This window comes from Hevea brasiliensis, chromosome 16, assembly GCF_030052815.1.
Source record: "Hevea brasiliensis isolate MT/VB/25A 57/8 chromosome 16, ASM3005281v1, whole genome shotgun sequence".
Taxonomy (NCBI): domain Eukaryota; kingdom Viridiplantae; phylum Streptophyta; class Magnoliopsida; order Malpighiales; family Euphorbiaceae; genus Hevea; species Hevea brasiliensis.
In genome coordinates this window covers 62,360,135-62,387,006 of record NC_079508.1, presented here as the reverse complement: position 1 = coordinate 62,387,006, position 26,872 = coordinate 62,360,135, and the positions used below count along the sequence as shown (strand labels likewise).

Sequence of the window (26,872 nt, the reverse complement as noted above, 5' to 3'; positions counted from 1 at the left end):
CCCTATGCTTGGCGCAGAATCTACATTTAGAGTGGGGCAAGAAAAAGGACAAGTCTTTTTAATTGCTTTATATTTTGTTTTATTTATAAACTAAATAACTTCATTCTTAAACTAAATTTTTATAAATAATTTTTTTTATATAAAATGATATTATTAATATTCATATATTTATCTTTATTTGAGTGTACGCATATATAATCACCCTCCCGTACACATAAATTTGCAAATATATGGATTTGCAACTGATCCTACCTACGTCCGCCGCTAATGGCAGATGAATTTCGTATGTAAGTAAAGGTGGAAAACAGGGGAGTAATTTATTAATTGCAGCAATCTTACAAGTTAGCAAGTAGGGTAGGGAACCCCACAGGCACGAGCAACCTTTCTATCTCCAACGGAGGAAAGGAAATGCTTGAGGTTTGGATCTTTCAAGTAACCACAAAGACAGGGCCTCTGCTCCCTTACTTTACGGCAGCAAGTTGTAGATGGTGGTACCGACATCAAGATTGCTGGTAGGCATATGGTCACTTCCGAAGGGCTGCACGTTACTGCACGCGCCACTTGCGTTTCCATTGATACCATCACCACCATACATAGAACGATACAGTACATGTTCTTCATCCCTGATCGATCCATGTTATTATTATTACTAAATCAACGCTGACAGCATGCAAGAAATGGTGCTTAATTGGAGCGAAGAGTTTTCATTTTAACTTTTGAGGCACGCACATATATATATGTATATATATATATATATATATATATATATATATATATATATATACACACACACGCACACACTCTTTAATTTTACAAAAGTCCCCCTCTTCTTTGTTAAAGAAAGGTTTACTATTCTGCATACTTTTCAATGCTGCATAATTTTCGTTGTTTGGAAAGGTTAACGGGTCAAGTGGGCAATTAAGTGACTGGGAAAGGTTAACGGGTCAATTGGGTAATTAAGAAGCTACACCTACCAATTTCGAATGAGGAATTTGTTTAAATGTATAAAGAATATTTTGATTTTTATAGAATGAATTATCACCATATATGCATTTTATTGATGGGAAAAAATTGCCCATGGCCCTGCGGGTCGTCTTTCAGTTAATGGAGCACTAGTAGCAGTTGTGGGCGATGTGAAGACTAGAACAGATGAGGAAAATATGATAATTCGGCTTCATTCGTGGAAATTGGAAAAGCAATTCTGGCACTTTTGGAAATTTTGCAACTCAACCTTTTTTCTATGTGGATGTCCATTACCATTGCATCAAATCAACTTTTGTGGGAAGGAGAGACTTTTAAGATGGAGAGCTTAGTCTTGTTTGTTGAAACGGATTTTTATTGCAATTTAAAATTTTGTGTATTGTAATCTATCTATAATTTTCTGGAAAAAAAAAAAAATCTATCTACAATTTCTTCATACATAGCATCACCACCGCAGCACGCAGGCCAAAACATCACATCTTCTTATTCATCTTCTCCTCTTCTATGGAAAACTGGTAGTGCTAGATATAGATATTTTTATGTTCAATAATGGCTGCACAGTGTCTATTACTTATGGCATCATTTTTGCTGTGTTGAAAGGTTGACGGGTTAATATATATATATATATATATATATTAACCCGTCAACCTTTCAACACAGCAAAAATGATGCCATAAGTAATAGACACTGTGCAGCCATTATATATATATATATATATATATATATTTTTATGTTCAATAATGGCTGCACAGTGTCTATTACTTATGGCATCATTTTTGCTGTGTTGAAAGGTTGACGGGTTAATATATATATATATATATATATATATATATATATATATATTCACATAATATAACTTCTGAAAATTAGTTAATTAGTAATTTTTTAAAATTTTAATATTAATTAGTTTATATAATTGAAATGTAAATTCGATGTCGGAGATCTAATGTATCATTTATAAACTCTATTTAATGGCAATGAAAATATTAATTTTCAAACTCATAATTGTAAATCAACTATGAGGAGTGGTTCATGAAAAGCTATTCTCTTAATTTTTAGAAATTGAGAGAGCATTTTGACTAAGGTCAACAAAATATAAAATTATTTTTATATTTAACAGTTAATTCAATAATTATTTTTACTGAACATTTCTGTTTTAAATCACTATATAAACAGTTAACCACTAACAGTAATATCTAATAGCTAATAGCCAATAAAACAGACGATAGTTATTAGAACAGCTAATATTACCAAACAGTGCTTACATCTAACTTCCATTCACTCATAATCCAATTTTCAGGTCCTATATCTTGAGTTTTGCAGGATTGATGATCTAATGGTATTGTATCTCATAATAATTTATGCCTAAGCACATCACTAATCACAGTTTTTTTTGGGTGAAATTTTTTCAGTAGACTAAGGTCTATCAATTCAATCGTAAATTAAGTATATTCTGCCGTATGGAACATAGAAGGTATAATTGCATTGTTGATGTTATCAAATCCGGCAAGATGAACCATAAAACACCACATAAGTTCAAAGAAGAAGAAAGTAGAAAGGAGAAAGAAAGGTCATAAACAGAAATTTCATAATGCTAAGTAAAACCAGTAGCACATCATAATAAGAAGACATTGTCAGGAGTGCAGCTTGCTATGCTTCGCATTTCAATCACTATCTGCTCTCTAAGCCCCATCCTTAAAGTTATTGAGGCAGTTATTGTGATCTTCATTATTTATGAACCGCTGAGTGGTAATCAACTATACCTTTGAAATCATCTGCAAGATAAAGTAATTATTTGAAATAAGATAAAATAAATCATATCATGTTCTTTTGCTCATAGTAAGACGGATTCCTAAACGATGTGAATGGAATAGCTCACCATGGTGTAAAGTCCCATTTGAGGAAACCTCCTTGACCTCTTGCATTTAAGAACTTGTAAACAGGACCACAAGCTACATGCAGAATTAATTAAACATTATCAGGTGCAGATTATTTGGACGTTTGAAGGTTACAGACTGCACAAACTTTGAGCGCATCAGCTTAAAAGCAATTATACCTTCATAACCACAAATCACAGGATCCTCTGAAAGCAGAAATGGCATATCTAGACCAACAAATCTGCATTTGATCAATTTGCAATCACATTTAGGCTTTTATCTCAAGGAATCTATAAAGCAAATGGTTTTATGAAATGTTTTTGCAAATAGATTAATTACTTGAAAAAGCCAAGCCCGGCAGCCAGATGAGCAGCAAATCCTGTGGCAAGTCTGGTCTCTACTGTACTACTAATCATCAGATTTAGGCCCGAATTTCTTGCCAATTCAATGATTTCTAGGGTTCCCATGACTCCAAATTTTGCTAGTTTGATGTTAATGACATCTGCAAAATTGCCCTTAATAACTGTTTGAACATCAATTGAGCTCTGACAACTCTCATCTACAGCAACGGATATCCCATACTTCCCTCTTGCAAAGTTACAAAATTCTCCAAGACCTTTCCAGTCATCTCTATGAACCGGTTGTTCCAAGAGAGTAGGTGTTATCCCTGAATCTGTAATAAGACAATCGTTTAGCATACTTGTTACCAAATGTATACAAGTGACAATAGAAACTTACCATGTAACTTTTGAAGAACTTCTAAAGCTTCTCTGTAAGTGTATTCCTCATTTGCATCTAAAATCAATGAACAATTGGGGTGAGCTGCCTGTATGGATTGGAGAATTTCGATTTCTGCTTTAATATTCTTCCCTATTTTAAGCTTCAAGGTCTTGAATCCTAGTTGGCAGTACTTTGAAGCCAATTCAGAAGCTTCTGCGGGGAAAACATTTGAAAGCTGCTCGATTGAAATTCACCGACACAAGTCAAAAACTCGTTGCATAACCATAAAGAAGTACTAAAAAAAGCATGGTAGCACTCAGGAACTTAACTGTGATAGCAGTGGTTAAGGTATTTGATACACCACCAAATAATCTCCACAGGGGCACACCAATACTATTAGCAACTGCATCAATCAATGCCATTTCAACTCCAGCCCTAACCTTCAGTAACATACAAAGCTTAATGAGGATCGCAAAATCCTTCCAAAGTGGCAAGCCTGAGAACAGAACTGGAGAAGGGTTTCTCAAAGGGAAATTAATCTATTCACCTTTAAAATATACACAAATAGTGAAAATTTCGCCAACGGCTTTGCTTTGTGAAATATAAGAGACATGATCATGTCATTTATAACGGTAGTTTATAGCAAGAGATGCTTTCTGCATGGCATAATTTTAAAAATTTATTGACTTTACAATTTCTATTTTCTAGATGAATTAAGTATTCGAATCCTCTCCTGTTATTTGTCCAATAATCTCTACTAATTTTTAGAGCTAGGAAAGGGTAAGAGTGAGTGAGACTGGGCGAAATATACTGAATGTTAGACAGTCTAATGCTTCTCAGTCAAATCCTAAACAAAAGACCATTTCTGAACGACGAATGAATAAAATTAATGTGTTGTTAAAAAAAAAAGGAAAAAAATTAGTTTAATGATCTTATCACATTTACTCACAGAAGCAAATCCAGTTCCTGGAAGAATCCCACCAATCTCATTGAGCATCAAATTCAAAACCATAGGCGAGCTGGAACGCAGAAATTGCCATGCCTCTCTAGCCTTTGTAACAGCAACTGTCTGATTTGCAGCAGTAATAGAAGGAAGCACAGGAACTTCTCCCCACCCAACACATCCATTACTGAGCTCAATTCTAATAGCTACATTCTCCACCTTTTCAAGACTCGGTGACACTGTACTTAATGGTGAATTTAGCTGCACATTTAGTGGCCTTCCTTCTGCTCTCTGTACATTAACCCAAAAAGTCTCAGTCAAGTTCTTGAAACCAAAGCTGGTTCTTTCTGAAGTTGACGAAGCTGTTGATTCTGTCACAAGCTTAGTGCCACTAGAACAGTCAATGACACAAATCTTGCTAATGTGGGGGTTGGCATTCATGTAATTTCTTGATATCCTTGTTACCTTGGAAGAGAAAAAGAAGACTGGAGTACTTGTTAGGCAAAAAGCAGATCCAGTTGGAGCCATTGATGAAAGGAAAGAAAGGAGAGTGAGCGAGCACAATTCTTCTCAGTTAGGAGATTACTAATTTATATCCCAAATGATTGACTGAGTTTGGTGGAGGGAGAAGAGAACATAATTTATGTTTGTGTTGGTCCTATTGGAGGAGAGCACAGTGTGGTTTTAAGCGTCCCTTCGGATCAAGGTAGAGGCCAAATCATTTTGTTGGCTTTGTATCACAGGCCATATTGCCCTTGCGTGATAATTTCTTCTCTTGTTTATTTTATTTTTATTTTAATCCCATCGCTTTTATCGTGTTATAGTTGTCTTATTAACACCGTAGCTGTATTTATTTGGAAGGATGAAAAAGAAATATATTTTGAATTTATATAAATCAAGATATATTTGCTCCACTTTATGCATTTAGCTTATATTATTGATTTGATTCATTTCTTTCCCACTTTCCTCCTTCCTTTCATGTACAATTTATCTATACTTTTGTTAATATATTTATCTATAATTTATAAATATTTTATGTATAAATAAAAATGAGAATATGAATTTAAAAAATATATAAATTTTTTTAATATAATTATAACATTACTATTTAAATAAATTAAAATTTTAACTATTTAACGGATCCGAGACGACATGGCCTCAGAAGGATCAAAAGAAATGCAATCAACCCGGCTTAGTATTGTCAAAAACTAGGAAAATAGAATGTCCTAACAAATAACTAACGTTTGCACTGCAATAAAATAAAAATCTATCTTTAATCTTAATTCCCCCAACGCAATAAAAAATTAAGGAAAAAAAAAATGAAAGGAATGGGAAATTTTCCCCCCTCTTGATGATGATGTGGTCGTAACTCACCACGTTCATCCGGAATAAAATCAAACATGTAGGAGAAGACAACAAGGATAATTTCATCGCACCATTTCTCGAGATAGACTAAAAACATTATTGGTTCAGCTGTGTTTCTTCTTGTCCCCATGTTTTACCCCGAAGCATGTCTGTAAAACCACCCATCATGATACGCCTGAACCTCGTGTCTTCTGTTGGTGAAGGTTGCGCAGCCTTTGGAGACTCAGGTGTTGGTGGCTGATGGTCTGGAGCTTCTTTCTTTCCCAACAGCCCACCTTCTCCAAAGAAACTAGTGACTGACGATGCTATCCCAAGATGAGCACCCATCACCTTGCTAATGGTCTCAAACGTTCCGCCTGATCTTTCTTTCACTATTATCTCAAGGGCTTCTTTGTGTGCTGGATCTAATGCATCTGGATCTTTTAACAGGTTTGTTATAGCAGGGAGGAGGAATTCCCGCACACTAGTTGCCGAAAGATCTGCAGTAAGTAGAGATGAGAGCAATCAGGTATTTGATTTTACACAAGTTCAAATGGCCAACTGTAATATAAAAGACATTTATGGTATGGACAACATATGACCATCATGTAACAATGGATCCAAATCATGTTTATACTTCTATGAAATTCATCCATCATCAAGTGGCTGAGGGTAGAAAAGCTAGTAAACTAATGAATCGGTTGGAATGCATCTGGAAGAGAACAAGATTGTCTTCAGACCTGTAGCGTCCAAGGCACGGATTGATTCATAGAATGCATTAGCTCTCTCACGGCAACGCAGGACATCGTTTGTGGAAGCTGGTGTGGCTGTAAATTGAAAAATCTTGGAAAGAAGATGTGCGAAATGTTAAGGAAACAATGGCTTAACATATTCATTTAAAACTAGGAGCCAATAAGAGCGTTGGCATAATGGTCAAAACAGAATAAACAAAATTCTTTAATTGAATAAATATTCCTAAAATTAATTATCCAAAATGTTCAGGATATAATCTCTGAGTCTCTCTGTTGTGTGAGGTACTGCTACCAGTAACCCACGGACAACAGCAACAGTAGCTTCATGGGATCCATCTTCAAGAAAAGCATCCATTTGAACACGAATTTTATCAACTATCTGAAACATAACAAATACAATAAGTGAAACATATGAACTGATCCCTCAGTATTGCCAGTATCACTTCAGGGGAAAAACAGCTATACCATGTCGTTTTTAAAATGTTCTGCCACAGCTCCAAACGCATCTATGCTGGCATACTTCACAATTGAGTTTGGATCAGAGCCAAGAGTAACTAGGGCAGGCAAAACATGGGTAGAAACAACTTTTGCATCAATATGCGGCACCTGTTAAATGAATGAAGTTAAAATTTCAAAATAATGTCAAATGAAGTTTGAAATTTCAAACAATGTGTCAGACTTCATAGATGTGTAAAAAGTTAATGAGCAACTCACTATGACTTTCAACAGATGGACCGCATTGATTTTCATATCTACGTTGGAGCTAACAACCATTTCCCATAAAATATTGAATATCATACTATGATGCTGTTCAGTAGTGCTGCATCATGGAAGAAACCTATATGCATTAGTCATATATAACTCACAGGCAATGGTACACAAAGGCACTTAGTTGACTACTAACCAAAGAAAACGGATAGCGTTAATAATCTCAGCATTGTATTTTGTTGATTGATTTTCTTTTAGGGAGCTGTCAACTAGCAACTTTCTCAAGTAGCCTGCTAGTTGTTCATGCTTGCTGGGAGCACCTAGAACACCTGCCAAGAGAAGTGGCAGAACACACATTGTAGCAAGCCTCTCGGCCACAGCAGTTTTTGGTCTCAAACCTGCTAATAAAGTAAACAATTGAATAAAAATAACAATGGCAAGAAATTCACGAAGTTTATGAATTCATACCTTCGATTCTTGAATGAATGGCAGTCGGAAAATATGTTAAATCTGCATTGTCCCCAACTGCTACTAAGAACACAGGCATCATTATGTGCACCAGATAAGAATCCCCAAAGTGCTCACTTACAGCCAACAAAAACTGTAAACCATTTTCTAAATTAGCAACAACTGGAGCACTATCCTCAATAAACAGGAATGAGAAAGGGTTTCACCTTTGTGCTTTTGTTTCTTAAATGGTCTTCTTTTGGGGGTAACATGCAGGCCAACTGTATCAGATCAGGAAAGCAATCAACGTGCATCCACTGAAATGCTGCCCATTCATCATGTCCCCTAGGAAGACATTAAAATCTCTCAGAAGCAAAATATGGCCATAACCAGGCGTTCAGCTACAACAACAATACTAAAACTTATTTTCACCAGGAAACTAAAAGAGTAATACAAGAAACAGATCTCCAGAAATTACTTTGAATACAATTCAAGTGATGAAGTAGAGAACAATGCATTTGTTGACTCTGTTACTGAAGAAAAAGGGCAAGTCTCAACTGCCTTCTGGTACACAAATGGAAGCAACTCCAACAGCATTCTCAAAAACACATCAACACTCCAGCGCTCTCGTTCCCCCAAGACACGTAAATGGGACTCCACAGAGCCTTCAACCCCCGAAAGAGGTGGACAGCACTGAAGATAGTCAAGGGATAAAGTTAAAGAATGATATTACAAACCAAGCACATAAGAGCACAGCAAGAAATCAATTATAAGAAACAAGCATACCTGAGCAGAGCTCTGTATATGGGAAAGTAGAACTCTTGAAATGTGATCCAACTTATTCCCCCATTTTATTACTGCAGGAAGTAGCTCCTCAAGTGCAGTTTTGACCACCATTCCGGAGGGATCACAGATCAATTGGAACATCACATCCTCAACCTATCACAAACAGATTTAAGCGTTGGAAGAACTTAACAGTATCAGAGAAATTTAATTTTCGTGTGTGTTATAGAAACTTAATTTTCCTTTTTCTTATCTTTTCATTTTCATCTAAGTCATCATATTATGGCAAGGGGAAAAGGCTCCATTCCCTAGACCATGTTCCATCAACCTGTTCTAGAGCTTACATTGTAGCCAATTCTGTCAAATCAGAATTCTTCTCCATGATTGCCTCGAAGCATATTTAGTGAGGCTGACCTTGAAATATTTGTCCACACTTGGGAAGAGTGGAAGCAACAATGCCAGATTACGTGCAGCCGCCTCTCGAACAACAGTTGCAGCATCTTCTACCAGTTGTTGCACAATGGACAGAATTAGAGAATCACGGATCTCAGGCCGGACAAACTCTGCAAGCTCTCCACAAGATTGAGCAACAAGCAGTCTACGCTCCTCATATGTGTGGTTTATCTGCAATCCACAAATCAGGATAATGAACTTGGACCTTTAGAAGAGGGAAAAGAAAGCAAGAAAAAGTGAAAATAATGGGTCAGACAGGAGATCCCCCAAAAAATAATTTCTGAAACTCACTTGTTCCCAACACTGGGGAAGCAATTCTGTTTCTGTTCTCATCTCTCCCACATTCTTTGCAAGACTAACACATGCCTGAATTAAGATCAGAAGATTCAGCATCACATTCGAATTGTATAGCCATGGTAAAACAAAATTAATATTTCAGGAAATCCATTATATGATCAAAATTGATGACCCTACATCCATTATGATCCGTCTCTGTTGCTCATCCGGACGTTTGATCAAATTAAACAAAGTGTGGGTTAAGGAATCCCGTGTGGTACTATCTGGATGACGCTCTATTGCACACATCATTAGGGGAAGAAGCTCCTGTGCACAAATCAATGCAGTATAAGAAGAGACTTTAAGAAAAAAACATGGAAGGTAGATTAGGAAAAGGTTTATCAAAGGCAAACCTCCCGATGATTGATCAAAACATGGGGTACAATCTTGGGCAAGGCATCTGCAAGGATTTGAATTGTTTCTAAACCCTGAAAAGCAAAATCATACTGCCAAGATGTTATATAATAAAATCTGAGCTATTTGAAAAGGACAGGCAGGCAGGCAAAACAAGGACTAAGAAATTATGCTATTAAAAGGTAGCCCTTGACAATAGTATCAATGGCTGCAAGCGTGCAAGGTTCCAATATTTAACAACAGTCTAACCCACTTAATACCAAGGGAGAGAACAGAAATGGAAGTGGGATGTTGCATCGGAAAAGAATCTAATTTCCAGGAGAAAGAAAAAGAACTTGCCATGTTTCCTGAAGCAGCTTCAACATTTAAATTGTCCAATTCCATGTGTGGCCCACCATCTTCCGAGGGTGGTTCATCATTTTGTTTAAAGTCACTTTGATTGTTTTCAATATTAATATCTTCATTTAAATGATTTCTTGATGGATCAGATGAAACTTCCTCAGGTTTACCAGAGTTATCAGTTATCAGTGATTGAACATCTTCACTGCTCAACACTCCAATAGCATCATATGGATGAGAGATTACAGTTTTATCTTCATCTATCTCAACAACTTTCTCTTCTGTCTGCAGAGACTCCTCGTTGTTGTTGGAATCTACAGATTTAGGAGCTTTTGGGCTTTTTGCCTTCAACCTTTCAATTCCCATCTGCAATGATATTATTTCTTCCTTGTAGTTTTCCATGGAATGGGATTGAGTAAAATCAACATCACTAGCCATAATGCTTCTTCCAGAACGATATCCTTCGAGGTGCATTTTCAGTGAAGTAATTTCAGCTCTACAATCATTAAGTTCCTTTAGTTGGAGCTCCCAGGACTGCTTCAATTCCTGCACCTGAAAAATTGAAAGAGGAAATGGATATATACATATTCCTACTTTTCTCCTTACATAAGAATTAATGCAACAGCTGAAAGAAGCATTTTAGTAATGGAAAATTACCTGGTTCTCCCTCTCCTTAAGATCTTTTTGAAGAGCCTCTAAGGATTTATTTAGTCCACTTATTTGATTATCAGCCAAATCTTTGTTTTTCAGCAATTTCTCTTTTTCATGATTCAGCTTCTCATTTGCTTTTATTAATGACTCATTTTCTCGAAGCATGGCAATTTTCTCCTGCAATTTAAGAACTTGTGTCATTGATACACATTCAGCACAAAAACACACACCTCCTCCACATAAATCTTTGATGCAAGTTTTTGTTAGGTCTGGTAAGAGTTTTTCACAGTCCTAATTCTGTTACTGATTGACAAACTGAAAGAGGTTGCAGAAGGAAATAGAGTAGAGAAGAAAGAGAGCAGAAATAGAGAGGGATAGAGAGAGAGAATGATAGGCTGATAGAGGGAATTTGAATTTGATTATCATTCATGTCCTTAAAGGTATATTCTAACAATTATAAAACAAACAGTCAGCACAGCAAGTTTGTTATAACAACTTTCTACTTTTCCCACTTGTCTTTTCCTCCTAACTTTTTTCAGTGCTGTCAAGAGGTGCCTGGGGGCGAGGTGAAATCCAGGCACCTCGCCTGGGAAGCCTCTAGGCGAGGCACCTTCAACTAGGCGCTGGCTAGGCCCCCAGGAGAAGCGTCAACAGGTGCCCCCAGGCAAGAAAAAGACGAGAAATTTTTTAAAAAAAAAAGTTGAGAGAGAAAAGCTGACCTAATTTATTCTCACCTTTTGGCATCCACATGATGACTAGAGAATTAGGATTTTGAGTTTGCACAACATAATGAATGAAATTGAACAATGCATCTAGAATTTTAAATTATATTATGTGCTTTATGACTTTTGCTTTAACATTTTGTGTTATTAAAGGAATGCTTTTAATCTTAAAGTTTAAAACATATAATATATAATGAAATATGAATATGAAATTTGGCATTTTATTGATTGTGTAATATGTTAGACTTTTTAATTGTATATCTAATTCTTTATTATTTTAGAATAAATTAGCACCTCACTTCGCTTGGGCAAGCACCAAGCGCCTAGGTCGCCTTTAAGGCGTCTAGCGCTTTTGACAATACTGACTTTTTTTTACCTTATAATACTTAGCAGTTTTTCCATGCTGATTGTCCAAAATCTAGATCTATATTCTTCATACACACTCAAAGCCTGTATCAACACAAAGAATAATTTGAGAGGTAGATAGGTTGTTATATGAGCAACAAACACAAGGACACAATTATATAATTCAAGATGCCAGTGGATCTCAGACTTCAGAGAGCATACTTGGGTTAATAATCTAGCAATGATTTTATATCTCTTAATTATTTTCAAACACAACTTGTGGATGACAATGATGATTAAGGATTAGAATCCCTTAGTCTAAAGGCTTTTGCATGATATGCACACTACAGGTTAATAATCCTATTACCTATACAAAAATAGCAATTGATCATAACACCATAAGTCACCTTTTTGCACTTTTTTTAAGCTTATAAATTTCTAAAATGCAAGAGCGGAAATTAATAAACATTTTCATAGCTACTTAACAGAAATATAAAATCGTAAATCATGAGATGCAGTCTAACTTCTAAATATATAAAGTTAAAGCTCACAGCATTTGCTTGATGTTGATCTCATCAAGACACCAGTAACATAAAAAGAAAAAAAAATGATATGTCGTGTTGATTAAGATCAGAAATAGTTGAACTTAATTTATAACGAGTATTGATATTTGTACTCCACTTATGGGGCGAGCCTGACAGGACAGAAAGCACACCAGGTCAAGTACAAAAGGAATGATGCTACATATACATAAACATTTAAGAAATTTATTGTGGCTGTGTATAAAGCAAGTTGCTTATCCAACATATGTTTCACTAAATACCTCAGCAGCCTCTGTAGTGGATGAAAGGTATTGATAGTAATAATGTCGCAAGGCATCTGGTACGCATGCAGGTGTGTCCTGCCAAACTTCTAAATTCTGATCTGTAACCTGAGATGAAAGAATTGTCAAGCTATGAAAATGAATGGAAATATTTTTACATAGATAACAAAAGATACACAGATAGAACAGACATCCAGTTTATTGCAGGTTTTATGCCTCATGAAAGTTGCAAATAAGTTGACAGCAAAAAATTTTTAAAAATTAAAGTTTGATGCTGCCTCCTACAGCAATAAGCAAATGAAAACCATTACTCTCTCCAAGATGAATTTTCAACAGCATCCTTTCCTCTGTTTTAAAATCTACATAGAAAAACTTGTCCATAACCAGATCTGAAAATTTTCCAACACAAATATAATATAAGGATTCATTTAATAAAAAAACAACTTGTAGCACCACAATGGCCAAGCATCCTAATCCAAACTGTCAGTGAAGCACATTTCCAGCATTTCATACTACCTTTGGCCCCTCCATAAATAAATTTGTTGTTAATTGAATCAAGGATCTGTTTGTTATTTGTGTGTTGGTTCTGGTCTTTGGTCTTTTGTATGTCCTGGTCTTTAGCTGATTTTTAGCTAGTTAGTTTATATTTTATTGAAGTTGTTAGTGGCAGTAGTTGTGGTCACTATTTTTTAGCTATGCTATTTTTAGCTTTGCTGTAACTCTATATATTCAGCATTTTGAAGTTCAATAAAGATGACTTCTGCAATTAATCATTTCTAACATTGGTATCAGAGCTCTTGTTTTCTTACGGGATCTGTGAGAGTTCTTTCTGAGTGACTTGTGAGTTTTTTTTTCTGAGTGTTTTTCTAAAATTCTACTGCTGTAAGGAATTTTTTTAATGGAAGGTGAGAGTTCTTTTTCAATGGTAGCTCCACCAGTGTTTGATGGAGAAGACTACCAGGTGTGGGCAGTACGAATGGAAGCTTTTTTGGAAGCGTGTGATTTGTGGGATGCTGTAGAGGAAGATTATGAAGTCCCTCCTTTACCGGGAAATCCAACAGTGGCTCAGATAAAAACACACAAGGAGAGAAAGACTAAAAAATCCAAAGCGAAGAACTGCTTGTTTGCTGCAGTTTCTTCTACCATTTTCAGTAAGATTATGACACTTGGCTCAGCTAAAGCTATCTGGGATTTTCTCAAGAATGAGTATAAAGGAGATGAAAGAATCAAAGGAATGAAAGTACTGAACTTGGTTAGAGAGTTTGAAATGCAGCATATGAAGGAATCAGAAACGGTGAAAGCATATGTTGACAGGCTGTCTGGCATTGCAAATAAGGTAAGAATACTTGGTGCTGAACTTACCGATAACAGAATAGTTCAAAAAATCCTTGTATCCTTGCCTGAAAAATATGAGGCAACCATTGCTTCATTGGAAAACACTAAAGATCTAACAAAGATCAGCTTGGCAGAGTTAGTAAGTTCGTTGCAGGCACAGGAGCAGAGAAGAATGATGAGACAAGAAGGAACTGCTGAGGGAGCCTTGCAAGCCAAATGGCAGCAAAATTCAGGTGACAAAATTAAGAAGTCTAAAGATAAAAAAGGAGCAGCAGGTAGTTCTGAAAGTGCAGCCACTGAAAACAACTCTAACACAAGCAGTAAGGGAGGAAGATATCCTCCTTGTCAACATTGTGGTAGGAAAAATCATCCTCACTACAAGTGTTGGAGAAAACCTGACATGAAATGTAGGAGATGCAAGAAACTTGGGCACGCAGAGATAATTTGCAAAGAAAAGCAGACACAGCAGCAGGGTGAGGCTCAAATTGCAGTTCAACAGGAGCCAGAACAACTTTTTGTTGCTTCTTGTTTTATGGCAAAAACATCAAGCACAAACTGGCTTGTTGATAGTGGTTGTACAAACCATATGACTAATGATGAGGAGCTGTTCAGAGAGCTTGACAAATCTGCAAGTTCAAGAGTCAGAATCGGCAACGGTGAATACATTACGATTAAAGGAAAGGGAACTGTTGTCATTGACAGTGTTGCAGGTATAAAAATTATTTCTGAAGTGTTGTATGTTCCTGAAATTGATCAGAATTTGTTGAGTGTGGGGCAATTACTGGAAAAAGGGTTCAAGCTTTTGTTTGAAGATAAAATGTGTCTAATTTTTGATCCAAGTGGTCAAGAACTTTTCAGAATTAAGATGCAGCAGAGAAGTTTTTCTTTGAATCCTTTGGAAGAGGAGCAAATGGCATTTTCGTGTCAGCTTACTATTTCAGATGTTTGGCATAAACGGTTGGGGCACTTTCATCATCAAGCCTTGCTGTTCATGCAACGAAATGATCTTGTTCGAGGTCTGCCGAATCTGGAGAAACATTTTACAAGCTGCAAGACGTGTATGCTTGGAAAGCAAATTCGATTTCCATTCAGAACATCCACATGGAGAGCTACCAAGAGGCTACAGCTAATTCATACTGATTTATGTGGCCCCCAATCAACTCCTTCACTGAATGGCAGCAGGTATTACATAGTTTTTATTGATGATTTCACAAGGATGTGCTGGATATACTTTATGAAGTTTAAATCAGAGGTTGCTGGAATTTTTATGAAGTTTAAAAACTGGATTGAAAATCAAAGCAGTTGCAGGATTCAGGTCATTAGATCAGATAATGGCACTGAATACACTTCAGAGAAATTCAATTTATTTTGCGAAAAAGCTGGAATTGAGCACCAGCTTACGGTTCCTTATTCTCCACAACAAAATGGAGTCAGCGAAAGGAAGAACAGAACTATTATGGAGATGGCTCGGTGTCTGTTACATGAGAAGAATCTTCAAAAAAGGTTTTGGGCAGAAGCAGCAAATACTGCTGTTTTTTTGCTGAACAGGCTGCCTACAAGAGCAGTGGGAAAGAAGACTCCATTTGAGGCTTGGTATGGCGTTAAACCTCAATTAAACAACCTTAAAATTTTTGGTTGTTTGTGTTTTTCACATGTTCCACAGGTCAAGAGAGACAAACTTGATGAGAAAGCTGAACAAGGAATTTTTGTTGGCTATAGTTCAGTTTCTAAAGCCTACAGAATTTTCCACCCTCACACAGGGAAGGTTATAACTAGTAGAGATGTTCAATTTCTTGAACACGAACAGTGGGACTGTAATGAGGAGTCTCAAACTGGAGAGCAAATTACACCTCTTGTTCCTGATGAATTAATTGATGATGAACCTGTAAGGGGAACGAGAACACTTTCAGATGTTTATCAAAGGTGTAATGTTGCGGTGTTGGAACCAGCAGGTTATGAAGAAGCAAAATCTGATCAAAAGTGGATAGAAGCGATGAAGGAGGAGCTGGCCATGATTGAAAAAAACCAGACCTGGGAGCTAGTAGAAAGGCCGCTTGACAGGAAAGTAATTGGGGTGAAATGGGTTTTCAGAACAAAGCTCAATCCGGACGGCTCTGTGAATAAATACAAAGCGAGATTAGTAGTGAAAGGCTACGCACAAGTTTGGGGAGTAGACTTCTCTGAAACATTTGCTCCGGTGGCACGGTTGGACACCATCCGAATGCTATTAGCATTGGCAGCACAACAAGGTTGGAAGATTTTTCAACTAGATGTGAAATCGGCTTTTTTAAATGGCTCATTGCAGGAAAAAATTTATGTTGAGCAGCCAGAAGGTTTCAGTGTGCCAGGACATGAAGAGAAGGTCTGCCTTTTAAAGAAAGCTCTTTATGGGCTAAAACAAGCCCCAAGAGCTTGGTACAGCAGAATAGATGATCATTTGCTGAAACTAGGCTTTGAAAAAAGCCTAAGTGAATCAAATCTGTATGTTAAGAAAACAGATTCTGACATTATAATCATCTCTCTCTATGTAGATGATTTGCTTGTCACAGGAAATAATGTTGTACAGATTGAAGTATTCAAGAAGGAGGTGATGAAGGTCTTTGACATGACAGACCTTGGTGAGATGAATTACTTTCTTGGATTGGAGATCAAGCAAGGTCAGAATGAAGTTTTTATATGTCAGAAGAAGTATTTGAAGGAAATTCTGAAAAGGTTCAGAATGGATGAGTGCAAGAGTGTAAACACTCCAATGAATCAAAAGGAGAAGTTACAGAAAGAAGATGGAGCTGAAAGAGTTGATGAAGGAGTATTTAGAAGCCTAATTGGATGCTTAATGTATCTTACAGCAACAAGACCTGACATCTTGTATGCTGTAAGTGTTTTGTCCAGGTTTCTAAATTGTGCTAGTAAATTGCACATGATGGCAGCCAAACGTGTGATTAGGTATCTCAAAGGGACTCAAACCTTTGGTATCAAGTTCAGCAAAAGTCAGAATTTCAAACTCCATGGGTATTCTGACAGTGATTGGGCAGGGTCCATTGACGATATGAAAAGCACCTCTGGTTTTTGTTTCACTTTTGGGTCAGGGTGTTTTTCATGGTGCTCAAAGAAACAAGAAATGGTGGCTCAGTCGACGGCGGAAGCGGAATTTGTAGCAGCAACAGCTGCTGCTAATCAAGCTTTATGGCTAAGGAAAATTATGGTCGATTTGCAACTAAAGCAAGATGAAAGCACTGTGATATTTGTGGATAATCAAGCTGCCATAGCCATATCTCAAAATCCAGTATTTCATGGCAGGACTAAGCATTTTAATATCAAGTTTTATTACTTGAGGGAAGTCCAGAAAAACGGTGATGTGGTGTTAGTGTACTGCAAAACAGAAAATCAGATTGCAGATATATTTACAAAGTCACTTCATGTTAGCAGATTTGAGCTTCTCAGGGAAAAATTAGGAATATGCAGTTCCTGATTCAGGAGGAGAATGTTGTTAATTGAATCAAGGATCTGTTTGTTATTTGTGTGTTGGTTCTGGTCTTTGGTCTTTTGTATGTCCTGGTCTTTAGCTGATTTTTAGCTAGTTAGTTTATATTTTATTGAAGTTGTTAGTGGCAGTAGTTGTGGTCACTATTTTTTAGCTATGCTATTTTTAGCTTTGCTGTAACTCTATATATTCAGCATTTTGAAGTTCAATAAAGATGACTTCTGCAATTAATCATTTCTAACAAAATTTAAGGTAATGCTAAGGCCAAATTACCTAATAGTTAGGTACATATTTATATCACCTTTTGTCACCTTGAATAAAAACGATGAACCTACAAATGGTTTGTCTTCAGCCAAATGAGAATTGTACAACAAACAACAAATATCAGAAAATACAACAGGAAAAGCAAGTATACATTTTAGAAGACAGGACCTTCCCCTTTTTTGCGTAAGAACAAAAGATTTTCATATACAAATAGAACATAGGAGAACAACAATAAAATAGAGAGAGAGAGAGAGAGAATTAATGTGCATCATAATTATTACATACTTCTCCGTAGAATGTCATAGCAGTAAGCCGATATCCCGCTAATAGTAAATATTCCTTTACGGCACAATTAAGATCTCTACGCTCACTATCCTTCAAAGGGCCCAAGTCAGAGAAGGAAGTGGCCTTCTTTTGCCGTAGAATATCTGGTCTGGTGTTCTCAGAAACATCTGATTTTGACTCTGGAAATTCATCCAACAGAGAATAATATATATAAAAAATGGGAAAAGAATACAGACTAGCTAATGAACTATCTATAGTCAGGTCCAACTTTTGTTGCCAATTACATTGAAGAAAGTGATTGTAGTTCAAAATAATCATAGATGATAAATTTGAAACAAAATGGAGAAGGGATTGAAAAGAGGAAATCATTGTCAAAGCTATAACACAGAAATCCAAATATCCCATACAGATGGGTTTGCCTAAACCATTTGATTGTGAATCTATACACAACATAAACACATATCATAGTCCTTGCACAATCTATGTCAGATTCTAAGTATGTACACCAGCAGTCATTCACCAATAATGACATGAATGCCTCACAGGGTGACTGCATTAAATTGTGGACTAATGTGGGCTTTGTTTCAATTCCATAAACCAAAAAAAAGGAGATATTAAATTTTTCTTGGTTACATTATCTAATGAACTTAGAAAGAGTGCACATATTCAATTTTGGTAGTGAATGTTTACCATTTAAAGGTAACGTTGATTTGAGAGATATAAATAATTCTCTCTTTCAAAAACCATATAATTTTTAGATAATGAACACAAAACATTTAAAAGAATCATACAAAAGTCTGGAGAATAAAAGAAGCATTCATTATAACTTTGAGAGAAATGAAACGTTACCACTCAATTCCACCTGTGGCAAATCTTTTTTCTTCTGCAATTCAGTTTTGAACTTCGAAACGTCCTCTTTTGCCAAACGAAGCTCATATTCACTAAGTGCTAATTTTTCTTCTATTGCTTCTTTCTCTTCTAGTAAATTCTGAGGGTCTGCAACTGCTTTTCAAGAATAAAAGGGGCAGAAAAGAGCATCGCTTACATTCTGTATTCAAGATACAGCATAAAAATGCAGTTACCCATCAAGTAGTGACTCAAGCCCATCTGAATGCATGTATCTATGCATTTAATATGCATATATGCCAAAGTGTAACAAACTTCCACCATCAACTTCTAACTAAGTCAACAGACCACAAAAAAATAAATAAATAAAGATGAAGAAGAAGAGGAGGAAGAAGAAGACAAGGAAGAAGAAATATCGATTAATGATTATTATAAGATAAAAGACGAGAAACCAGTGATGTGAGTGTGAATCACAGAGTGTATCTTTAGCTATAAATCTAAAAATGAACATATGCAGGAAGTACAGCACAAGGTTCCATTTTTTTTCTTTTCTTTGGAACAAGAAAATAATGAAACATCATTAAAAAGAATGCATCTTCACTGTTTAAAAAAATTATAATCAAAGCAAAATTTGCAATGCAGCAACTTTGTTTACTATTCCATTCTAACACTTCACGAGTATTGCTTCAATTGAATTCCAGATCACATAGAAACGTCACAATCCGCATTCAAAACCATTACAATGATCAATATAGAAATATCAGAGCTAAACAAGCAAAGCCAAGGCAGTATACGTATACAAGTGTACGAGTAATATAAAGACTAAGAGAATTGAAAGGGGGAAAAAGTAAAACCTCGAAGAGAATTGAAACGAGAGATCTGATCAGTAGGGAAAAGATAAGGATCAGAGAAGAACTCCTTGAGGCGAATGGCGTGGTCGTCTCTGCCATCGTCAAGGAGTTCATGAAGCAATTCAAATGCCGTCAAGAGATAGTTCTCTTGTATCAAGAAATTCACAACGCAATTGCACAAAGAGGATCTCTCCACATCCATTTTTTATTTTGTCTCTTTCACTCTCTGATTAAAATCTACTCATCTCTTCCTGTACAAACTTCGTTTCTTCAATAACAGCTTCTTTCTTGTTATCGCTGCTGGATTTGGATCTGTAGTTGATTTTTTGAGCTTATGACTCTTTTTATAGGGAATTGTAATCGGACGCTTCGCGGTAGTTTCTGGGTTCGTCAAAACTCGGGCTAAAAATGCTCTAGTTTTTTCTTCGGCTGATCGAACGGGCAATGTTTGATTATCAGATAAGGAGGGTGGAGCCCCTTTGAATTATCATGTAACGTGGTGTACTCATCCAAGTTCGTTTCCACCGCCACAAAAGTCAACAGTGAGTTCTTTGATAATTTAATTATTTTTTTAACGGAATTGTTATCTGTTTTTTTTTTTTTAACCAGCGGATCGGAAAGTGAAAACTCCCGTTGAATTTACCCGGGAGTGATATATATATTCAATTAATTTAATTATTTAAGTTATTAATAATTAAATAAAAAAAAAATTTACACATTATTAAATTAAAATGGAAATTAAATTTCTTTCTATCAAAATGATCAGATCTCATTAACAAGATGATCCAAGCTTTACTAATATTACATGTGGTGTCTAATAGTCCTTTCATTCACATAAATAAAATAAAAATAGACGGTTTTTCTTTTCTAGAGTGAATGGTGTGGATGAGCAAACACATACGTGGGAAGTTGAGTGCCTTTGATATATGTGACAAACTTCGGTGTTTGATTGGCTTTCAGAACCTGGCATATGCCGCTGTTGTCCTTTGTGAGAACTACGCTCTTGTTTTCTGTGCAATGTTTTGTCCGACCCAATTTCCCTTTTTTTGGCCGCAGCGTCAATGTTTTTAATTAAATTTCAATCTTCGTCAGATTCTATATTCCGTTGCCATAGAAATGATCATTGCACTATTTTTTTTCCCTTTTTTTTTTAATAAATCATAGCCCAAATTTTATAGCCATAAATGATCAATCTTATGTGCCTTAAAAAATTAAATAGCTGTTTTAGTTTTGTATGCTTTTTTTTTTCTTTATAATAAAATTGTATGTTCGTTAAACATGATAAAAATATTGAATAAAAAAATATTTGTAAATTAATTATTCCTATTTTTAGGGTTTTATATAATTATTCAATTTTAACTATTAATATTTGACATTATCATTAATGACCCATAATAGATAGTAATTTATAATTTATTTTTTTAATATTGGCACGTGATATCCTATATAAAAAAATTAAACTCTTAAAATGATAATAAATAAATTACTAATTAAATATTAAAAATTTTATACTAATTATTTTTTATTACATATTAATAGGAAATTATGTAACTATTTTATAATTCATTTTTTTGTTTAATTAATAAATTAATTTTTATCCATTTTAATAGAAAATTCCTTGTCTAATTCTTAGTTGATTTTCTTTCCTTACTTAATCAATAAATACATCTATATGTAAAGTTGGCAAATTTTTCTTGATACTTTCAAATGGCATGCTGTAAGGAGAAATTGATCTGCCCAAATAATAGCAAATTAACTACTAATTAACTTATAAGAAATTTCATATTTACTACCTTTTGCACAATAATTAATAAAAAATTTCCACTTATATTTGAAGGAAATAATTAACTATTTTTAATTGATTTTCTTTCTTTAATTAATAAATTAATTTTCACCCATTTTTTTTTTTAAAATCAATTATTTCCTAGCTGATTTGCCTTTATTCACTAATTAACAAACTAATTTTTACCCTTATTAATAAGAAATTGCTTAGTTAATTTATACATTAATTAATAACAAATATTTTTATTTAATTATTTTTTACACTAATTTATAAAATATTGAGACATTTTAATTGAATTTCAAAGAAATAAAATCTAAATAATCAATTTTAACAAACCATAGAAACTTGATAATAATTTATTCAAAATCAAAACATTAATAATAACGATATACAGAGCACAATTTGATAGTTGCTAAAAAAAGCAAGCCTTAAGCTTGCACTAAGTGCCATGCCAATAGTAGTTTTTTTTTTTCAATTATTTTTCTTAAAAAATTTCAATTTTATCAGTATTTTGTTGGAAATTAAAAAACAGGGTCACAAGATTTTGGAAATATAATAATACCATTTAATTGGGTTGGGGTAGCGAATAGTTAAGCGGGACGCAGCGATTCCTCCAATATTGGCCAACCATCATTCATCAGGATTCACTCGCTCCTCCCTTCCTCTGCCGTTTTATCTCTTCATTCCATTTTCTTGGGCATAACTTACTCAACTAAAAAATGCCTCTCTTGCCCTCTATTTTTTAAACACTCAGGCCTTTATCTTATAAAAGTGGATTAGACATCTAAAAATTTCAAGAAGAGCATATACGCAGTATTTTCAGGTAAGTCTTTCTTGAAATACTCTGTGAATGATTTTTTTTTTCTTCGAGGCTGCTTGCATTCGATAGCTGTACTCTGTTTTAGTGATAGAGAAGAATACCAAATTCTGGTGTTTAGATTTTTGCTGTTATTTAATTTCAACATTGGCAGAAATTGTGTAAGTATACTTTTTTTTAAAAAAAAATTACAGTTAAGAAATGGACAGAAGAGCGTTTGATGATAGAAGAAGAATCGGGACGGTGAAGGCAGCCATTAATCTGTACGGAGAAAGAATTCTTGAGGGTAGTGCTTCACTGAAAAAACCCCAGATGGATTTAACTGAGGTATGATACTACTCACTACACAGAACTGCTAGACCCCCGTTTTCTTTGTTAATCATGTTCAAAATAGTTCAGTTTGGTGTTCTCTTGGTAAATTCTGTGTTTTTGAATTGGTTTTAGAAGTCTTCTTCAACAGCCAGAGAGCTGCACATGGCAAAGAGAGACGTGGTTAGATATAAAGAGAATAGAATGGCTGCACAGTCAGTGAAAGTCCAAGCAGAATCTGAGCTCTCAAATGCTAAAAAGACGGTGAAAGATCTTGCTTTCCAAATTGAGGAATCAACCTCCAAGGCAAAAGCAAGGATGAGAGATATGGAAACTTTGAAGAAGTCAGGTAAGCGCGAAGATAAGGCCTTGAGGGATAGGAGTTTCGAGAGTCATCGATATGCAGAAATGATGAGAGAATTGGAACATGTGAAGCAAGAATTGAGTAAACTTAAGCTTGATATGGCTTCTGTTTTGGAAGAGAAGAAGCGAGCTGAGAAGGAAATTGAAGGCTCAAGTTCTAAATTAACGTCTGATCTGAGCTCTGCAGAAGCACTCAGGAAGGAGATTGAGGAGGTAAATGATGAGCAAGTGCTAGTTGAGTTGGCCGGAATTGAGGCATTGAAAGAGTTTGGAGAAATTGAAGCTCAAAGACAGAAGGAAGCCAATGAATTCTCATTTGAAATGGAGAAAACTAGACATAGAATGAAGGATGTTATCGAAGAGATTGATCACTCCAAAGAGCTTGAATCTAAATTGGCTGTTACATTATCGGATGTGAACGTGCTACAGAATGAACTAAAGCTTGTTAAAGAAATAGAAAAAAAGGTACTGAAAAATGACAGTTTGAAGCATTCGGGAGGTAGTTTTCGAGAAACTGAAAAATTGGGGGATTCAACTTCGCTGAGGTCAGTAACAGAAGAGTTGGGGGCGGCAAAGAAAGAATTGGCTTCAATTAGAGAAGAGGGTTTTCAGTTCATGTCCTCAATGGATATCATAAGGAATGAGCTCAAGCATGTCAGGGAAGAAACATCCATGTTGAAGAAAACAGAAGAAAAGGCAGATTTAACTGTTCAAAATCTAAATTCAAAGCTTCTCAGAGCTAAATCTAAACTGGAAGTTGTGTCTGCAGCTGAGGAAAAGGCTAAATCAATTGTCTCCAATCTGTCTCTGACTCTTGAACAGTTAAAGACAGAAGCAGATGTGGCAAAGAAAGAAAAGGAGCTTATAAGCACAGAAACTGCTAACATCAAGGCGGAAATTCAGAAAACTGAGTCTGAGATAGACAAAACTAAAGAAAGATTGCAGACTACAATGCAAGAACTTAAGGCAGCAAAATTATCAGAAGCTTTAGCTCTTGAGAATCTCCAAAATCTTATTGAGAATACCATGAGAGCCAGAGCTTCTGCTTGTCAACAAAGTTCCTCAATTACCATCTCAAAGTTTGAGTACGAGTACTTAACTGGACGAGCAGTCAGAGCTGAAGAAATTGCAGATAAAAAGGTAGCAGCAGCTCAAGCATGGGTAGAAGCATTGAAAGCCAATGAGAAGGAGATATTGATGAAAATTGAAATAGCTCGTAGAGAAATCCGAGAGACTAGGGTGGAAGAAGAGCAGCAGGTATATAGAACTGAGAGATCACTTTCTGCAAAGAGAGCAGTAGAAGGGGAAATCAGAAACTGGAGACACAAGCGTGAGAAAAACACGCAAGCTGAGAACTTGGAACGACCATTGCAGAGAAAATCAATGAAAAGTAATAACAATTCGACTCCAAGAAAGTCCATGAAAGGTAATGATAATTGGACTCCATCCAAACGTGGCAAGGTTCGCAATTCTGCTTCTCCAGCAGTTAGAACGACTCCTGGATCAACTTCTTTCATTATCAGGAAGAAGAAAAAGGTGATGCCAAATTTAGCCAAGTTTTTTAGCGGCAAGAAAATTGGCAAGCATCCATGAGAGCTTATACACGTGTAATGTTTAAGCTTCTAGCATTGTGAAACAGTTCAAAAAAATTGCTGCATTCAATATGCGTTGCAAGCTAACAGTTCACTTTAGTATGTTTTTGTAATTGGCGTTTGTCTTCCAAGTTTCATCAGTTTCACTTTTATGCATTCGCTTTTAGCAAATGATAAATAAGTCACAAATTATGATTATTTCTTCAACACTTGAACCATTAAGGTAGAATCCATACATATTATGACAAACTTAGCAGACAAATACACGATGAGTTACTATAAGATCCTATCATTATTTGTAAGAAAAAAAATTTAATGGAATTCTCACATAATATATTTAGTTTTTATTTCTTTTAAAATAAATTTTCTTAAATTAAAAAATTCACCATAAAAATTGATTAAAAAATTAATTAAATTGAATTCTTATAAAATTTTAATTAATCAAAAGAATAATGCATTCTTTTTTTTTTTTTTTCGATGGCAATTTTGTATGTTTGATGCGTACTTTATCTAACCAAATAGAACTGATAAAACACATCCTGTTGGACATTAGATGACTAGGCCGACAGCAAGCGTATCATAATCTATTTTTCATTAATTCTAAACATCGAATTAATTGTATACTTTTGCATTTGGTATAATAATGTGCATATAATTTGAATTAAAGATTAATTCTGACAAAAAAAATTATGAAATTTCTTTTTCTGTAAGAATATACACAAAGTAAATTGATGCACATATTTTGCATAGTCATTTAGGTCTAATTTCACAATCATTTTATTTGGTTATTAGTCATTTTTAGCTAATTTCATTAGTTATTTAGTTAGTTTTCCATAATTGTCAACTTTGGATTAATTTGTAATTTTTGCTTTGTATTGTAGGAAAAAATGGTGTTTTTGAAGGACTAAAGAGAATTTTGCCATTGAGGAGTGTCTTCTACAAAAGATGCAAAAACAAGTTTTCAATTCGAAATATGCGTTTAAATGGCAGCATAACTTTGCATGTATGCGATTCTGCATAAGGAGGAAGAACACATTCGAACCGAAATGTGCATAAGGAGGCGCACGACTTATGCACATTCTCACCTCCTTATGCAGATTCACGAAATTGTGCATAACCTATGCACCAAGTCATGCGAATCTGCATAAGTAACCAGAATCGTAGAAATGTGCATAAGGGTGCATAACTTATGCGATCCACTTATCTGATCCCAAAGAGCTCATTAATGGTGTGAGAAGATTCCCTTAATGTATTCCTCCTAGAACATACTATTTTAGGGCTCCATGTCGGAAAAATGATATAAATAGTCCCATTTTCTCATTTTAGAAGGAGGAGGCAAGGAGCAAAGGAAGAAAGGAGGAGGCTAAGCGGAATTTGAGGAGTCATTTCACCTTCCACACCATTTTCAACTAAGATTTGCAGATTTCTTTCTTTCTTTACACTTTTCTACACTTCTAGTGTTTAATTACTTACTTCTTAGCCTAGATTAAAGCTTTATTTCCATTTAAACTCATCATATCTTGTAAGCATTATGGATAGTGAGTATTTTACTTTTGATTCTGAGTAAGGGTTGTAATATTTGGGATATTTTGTGGATTTTGATTGGGTAATCTATATTTTGTGGTCTTAATGAGTTTTATTCATTTCTTGTATGCTTAATGACATGCTTAATGTAGGATCCCATTGAGTAATGTTCTTAATCCATGGTTGAAGCAGAAAGGAGAAGGCCTTGTGATAGATAATCGTGAAATTGGACTTAATTAACTTAGACCTAGAAATAGGCTAAGGATTAAGAGGATTCATAGATTAATTAAAGAACTTAATGGGTCTTAATTAATTCTAACTCCACGAAAGTAGGATTAGTTTGATTAAGGCACTCTTTGTCTCACTCGAAAGGGAATTCAAAGGATTTAAGAATTAATCTCCTTAAAACCCATTAGTTTCACAAGATTGGATAACCAATTTAAAATCCCAAAATAGCTCGAATATGAAATCCCGAACTCCTAATCGCTTTTTACCATTGTTAATTTCTAATCGAATTTAATCATTCGCCAATTTAAATATTGCCATATTTGAACTTGCTTATTTCTATTTGATGCAATTTTAGTTTAATTAATACATTGTTGAATAGAATATTAATTTTGCACAATTAGATTTCACACTCCATTACCCATTAATTCATCATTTTAATCTCATAAATACTTCAATTTAGTCAACTTTTATATCGAAAATTCAATCATTAACACAACTCCTCGTGGGATCGATATTTTTCTATACTACTTGTATGCGACGTGCACTTGCGGTTGGGACGCATCAAGTTTTAGCGCGTTCTTGGGGAGTTGTTTGTTTAAGATTGAATTCTTGATTA

The 26,872-nt window shown here is 35.2% G+C and overlaps 3 protein-coding genes across 9 annotated transcripts; 1 reads left to right on the top strand and 2 right to left on the bottom strand.

The window, feature by feature from the left end:
* Nucleotides 1–2,444: 2,444 nt before the first annotated feature.
* Nucleotides 2,445–5,064, bottom strand: LOC110666817 (L-Ala-D/L-amino acid epimerase-like). Of its 2 annotated transcripts, XM_058137516.1 has the most exons (7): nucleotides 4,528–5,064; nucleotides 3,908–4,018; nucleotides 3,597–3,813; nucleotides 3,198–3,531; nucleotides 3,038–3,099; nucleotides 2,861–2,933; nucleotides 2,445–2,756 (listed from the first exon to the last, which is right to left on the bottom strand). In XM_058137516.1, coding segments are annotated over exons 1-7 (1,320 nt in total). In that variant the 5' UTR covers nucleotides 5,050–5,064; the 3' UTR covers nucleotides 2,445–2,755. The 2 variants fall into 2 exon arrangements, with proteins under 2 accessions (XP_057993499.1, XP_057993498.1); XM_058137515.1 differs by lacking the exon at nucleotides 2,445–2,756 and having other exon boundaries at nucleotides 2,857–2,933.
* Nucleotides 5,065–5,688: 624 nt separating this feature from the next.
* On the bottom strand, nucleotides 5,689–20,161 carry LOC131174407 (uncharacterized). 5 transcript variants are annotated; one of them, XM_058137514.1, is made up of 20 exons: nucleotides 19,644–20,161; nucleotides 18,793–18,945; nucleotides 17,944–18,122; nucleotides 12,579–12,686; nucleotides 10,695–10,865; nucleotides 10,038–10,589; nucleotides 9,698–9,790; nucleotides 9,483–9,611; nucleotides 9,300–9,374; nucleotides 8,970–9,179; nucleotides 8,559–8,711; nucleotides 8,251–8,465; nucleotides 8,000–8,117; nucleotides 7,794–7,926; nucleotides 7,522–7,654; nucleotides 7,332–7,437; nucleotides 7,083–7,223; nucleotides 6,873–6,996; nucleotides 6,606–6,722; nucleotides 5,689–6,365 (listed from the first exon to the last, which is right to left on the bottom strand). In XM_058137514.1, the coding sequence occupies exons 1-20, from the start codon at nucleotides 19,840–19,842 to the stop codon at nucleotides 5,983–5,985; spliced, it is 3,492 nt and encodes a 1,163-aa protein (XP_057993497.1). In that variant the 5' UTR covers nucleotides 19,843–20,161; the 3' UTR covers nucleotides 5,689–5,982. The 5 variants fall into 5 exon arrangements, with proteins under 5 accessions (XP_057993497.1, XP_057993493.1, XP_057993494.1 ...); XM_058137510.1 differs by having other exon boundaries at nucleotides 7,522–7,726; nucleotides 19,644–20,160; XM_058137511.1 differs by having other exon boundaries at nucleotides 7,522–7,723; nucleotides 19,644–20,159.
* Nucleotides 20,162–22,025: 1,864 nt separating this feature from the next.
* LOC131174406 (protein PLASTID MOVEMENT IMPAIRED 2-like) lies at nucleotides 22,026–24,656 on the top strand. Of its 2 annotated transcripts, none has more exons than XM_058137509.1 (3): nucleotides 22,026–22,246; nucleotides 22,435–22,567; nucleotides 22,688–24,656. In XM_058137509.1, the coding sequence occupies exons 2-3, from the start codon at nucleotides 22,442–22,444 to the stop codon at nucleotides 24,503–24,505; spliced, it is 1,944 nt and encodes a 647-aa protein (XP_057993492.1). In that variant the 5' UTR covers nucleotides 22,026–22,246; nucleotides 22,435–22,441; the 3' UTR covers nucleotides 24,506–24,656. The 2 variants fall into 2 exon arrangements, with proteins under 2 accessions (XP_057993492.1, XP_057993491.1); XM_058137508.1 differs by having other exon boundaries at nucleotides 22,685–24,656.
* Nucleotides 24,657–26,872: the final 2,216 nt, after the last annotated feature.

Excerpts from the sequence above, each read along its gene's own strand:
- LOC131174406 (XM_058137508.1), top strand. The coding sequence starts at position 22,442 with ATGGACAGAAGAGCGTTTGATGATAGAAGAAGAATCGGGACGGTGAAG. Across the intron at positions 22,568-22,684 it reads CCCAGATGGATTTAACTGAG|AAGTCTTCTTCAACAGCCAG; the intron begins GTATGATACTAC and ends AATTGGTTTTAG.
- LOC131174407 (XM_058137510.1), bottom strand. The coding sequence starts at position 19,842 with ATGGATGTGGAGAGATCCTCTTTGTGCAATTGCGTTGTGAATTTCTTG. Across the intron at positions 18,123-18,792 it reads GCCACAGGTGGAATTGAGTG|AGTCAAAATCAGATGTTTCT; the intron begins GTAACGTTTCAT and ends ATGAATTTCCAG. Across the intron at positions 6,723-6,872 it reads AACAGAGAGACTCAGAGATT|ATCTTCTTTCCAAGATTTTT; the intron begins ATATCCTGAACA and ends AACATTTCGCAC.
- LOC110666817 (XM_058137515.1), bottom strand. The coding sequence starts at position 5,049 with ATGGCTCCAACTGGATCTGCTTTTTGCCTAACAAGTACTCCAGTCTTC. Across the intron at positions 4,019-4,527 it reads CAGGAACTGGATTTGCTTCT|GTTAGGGCTGGAGTTGAAAT; the intron begins GTGAGTAAATGT and ends ATGTTACTGAAG. Across the intron at positions 3,100-3,197 it reads GCCGGGCTTGGCTTTTTCAA|ATTTGTTGGTCTAGATATGC; the intron begins GTAATTAATCTA and ends GATCAAATGCAG.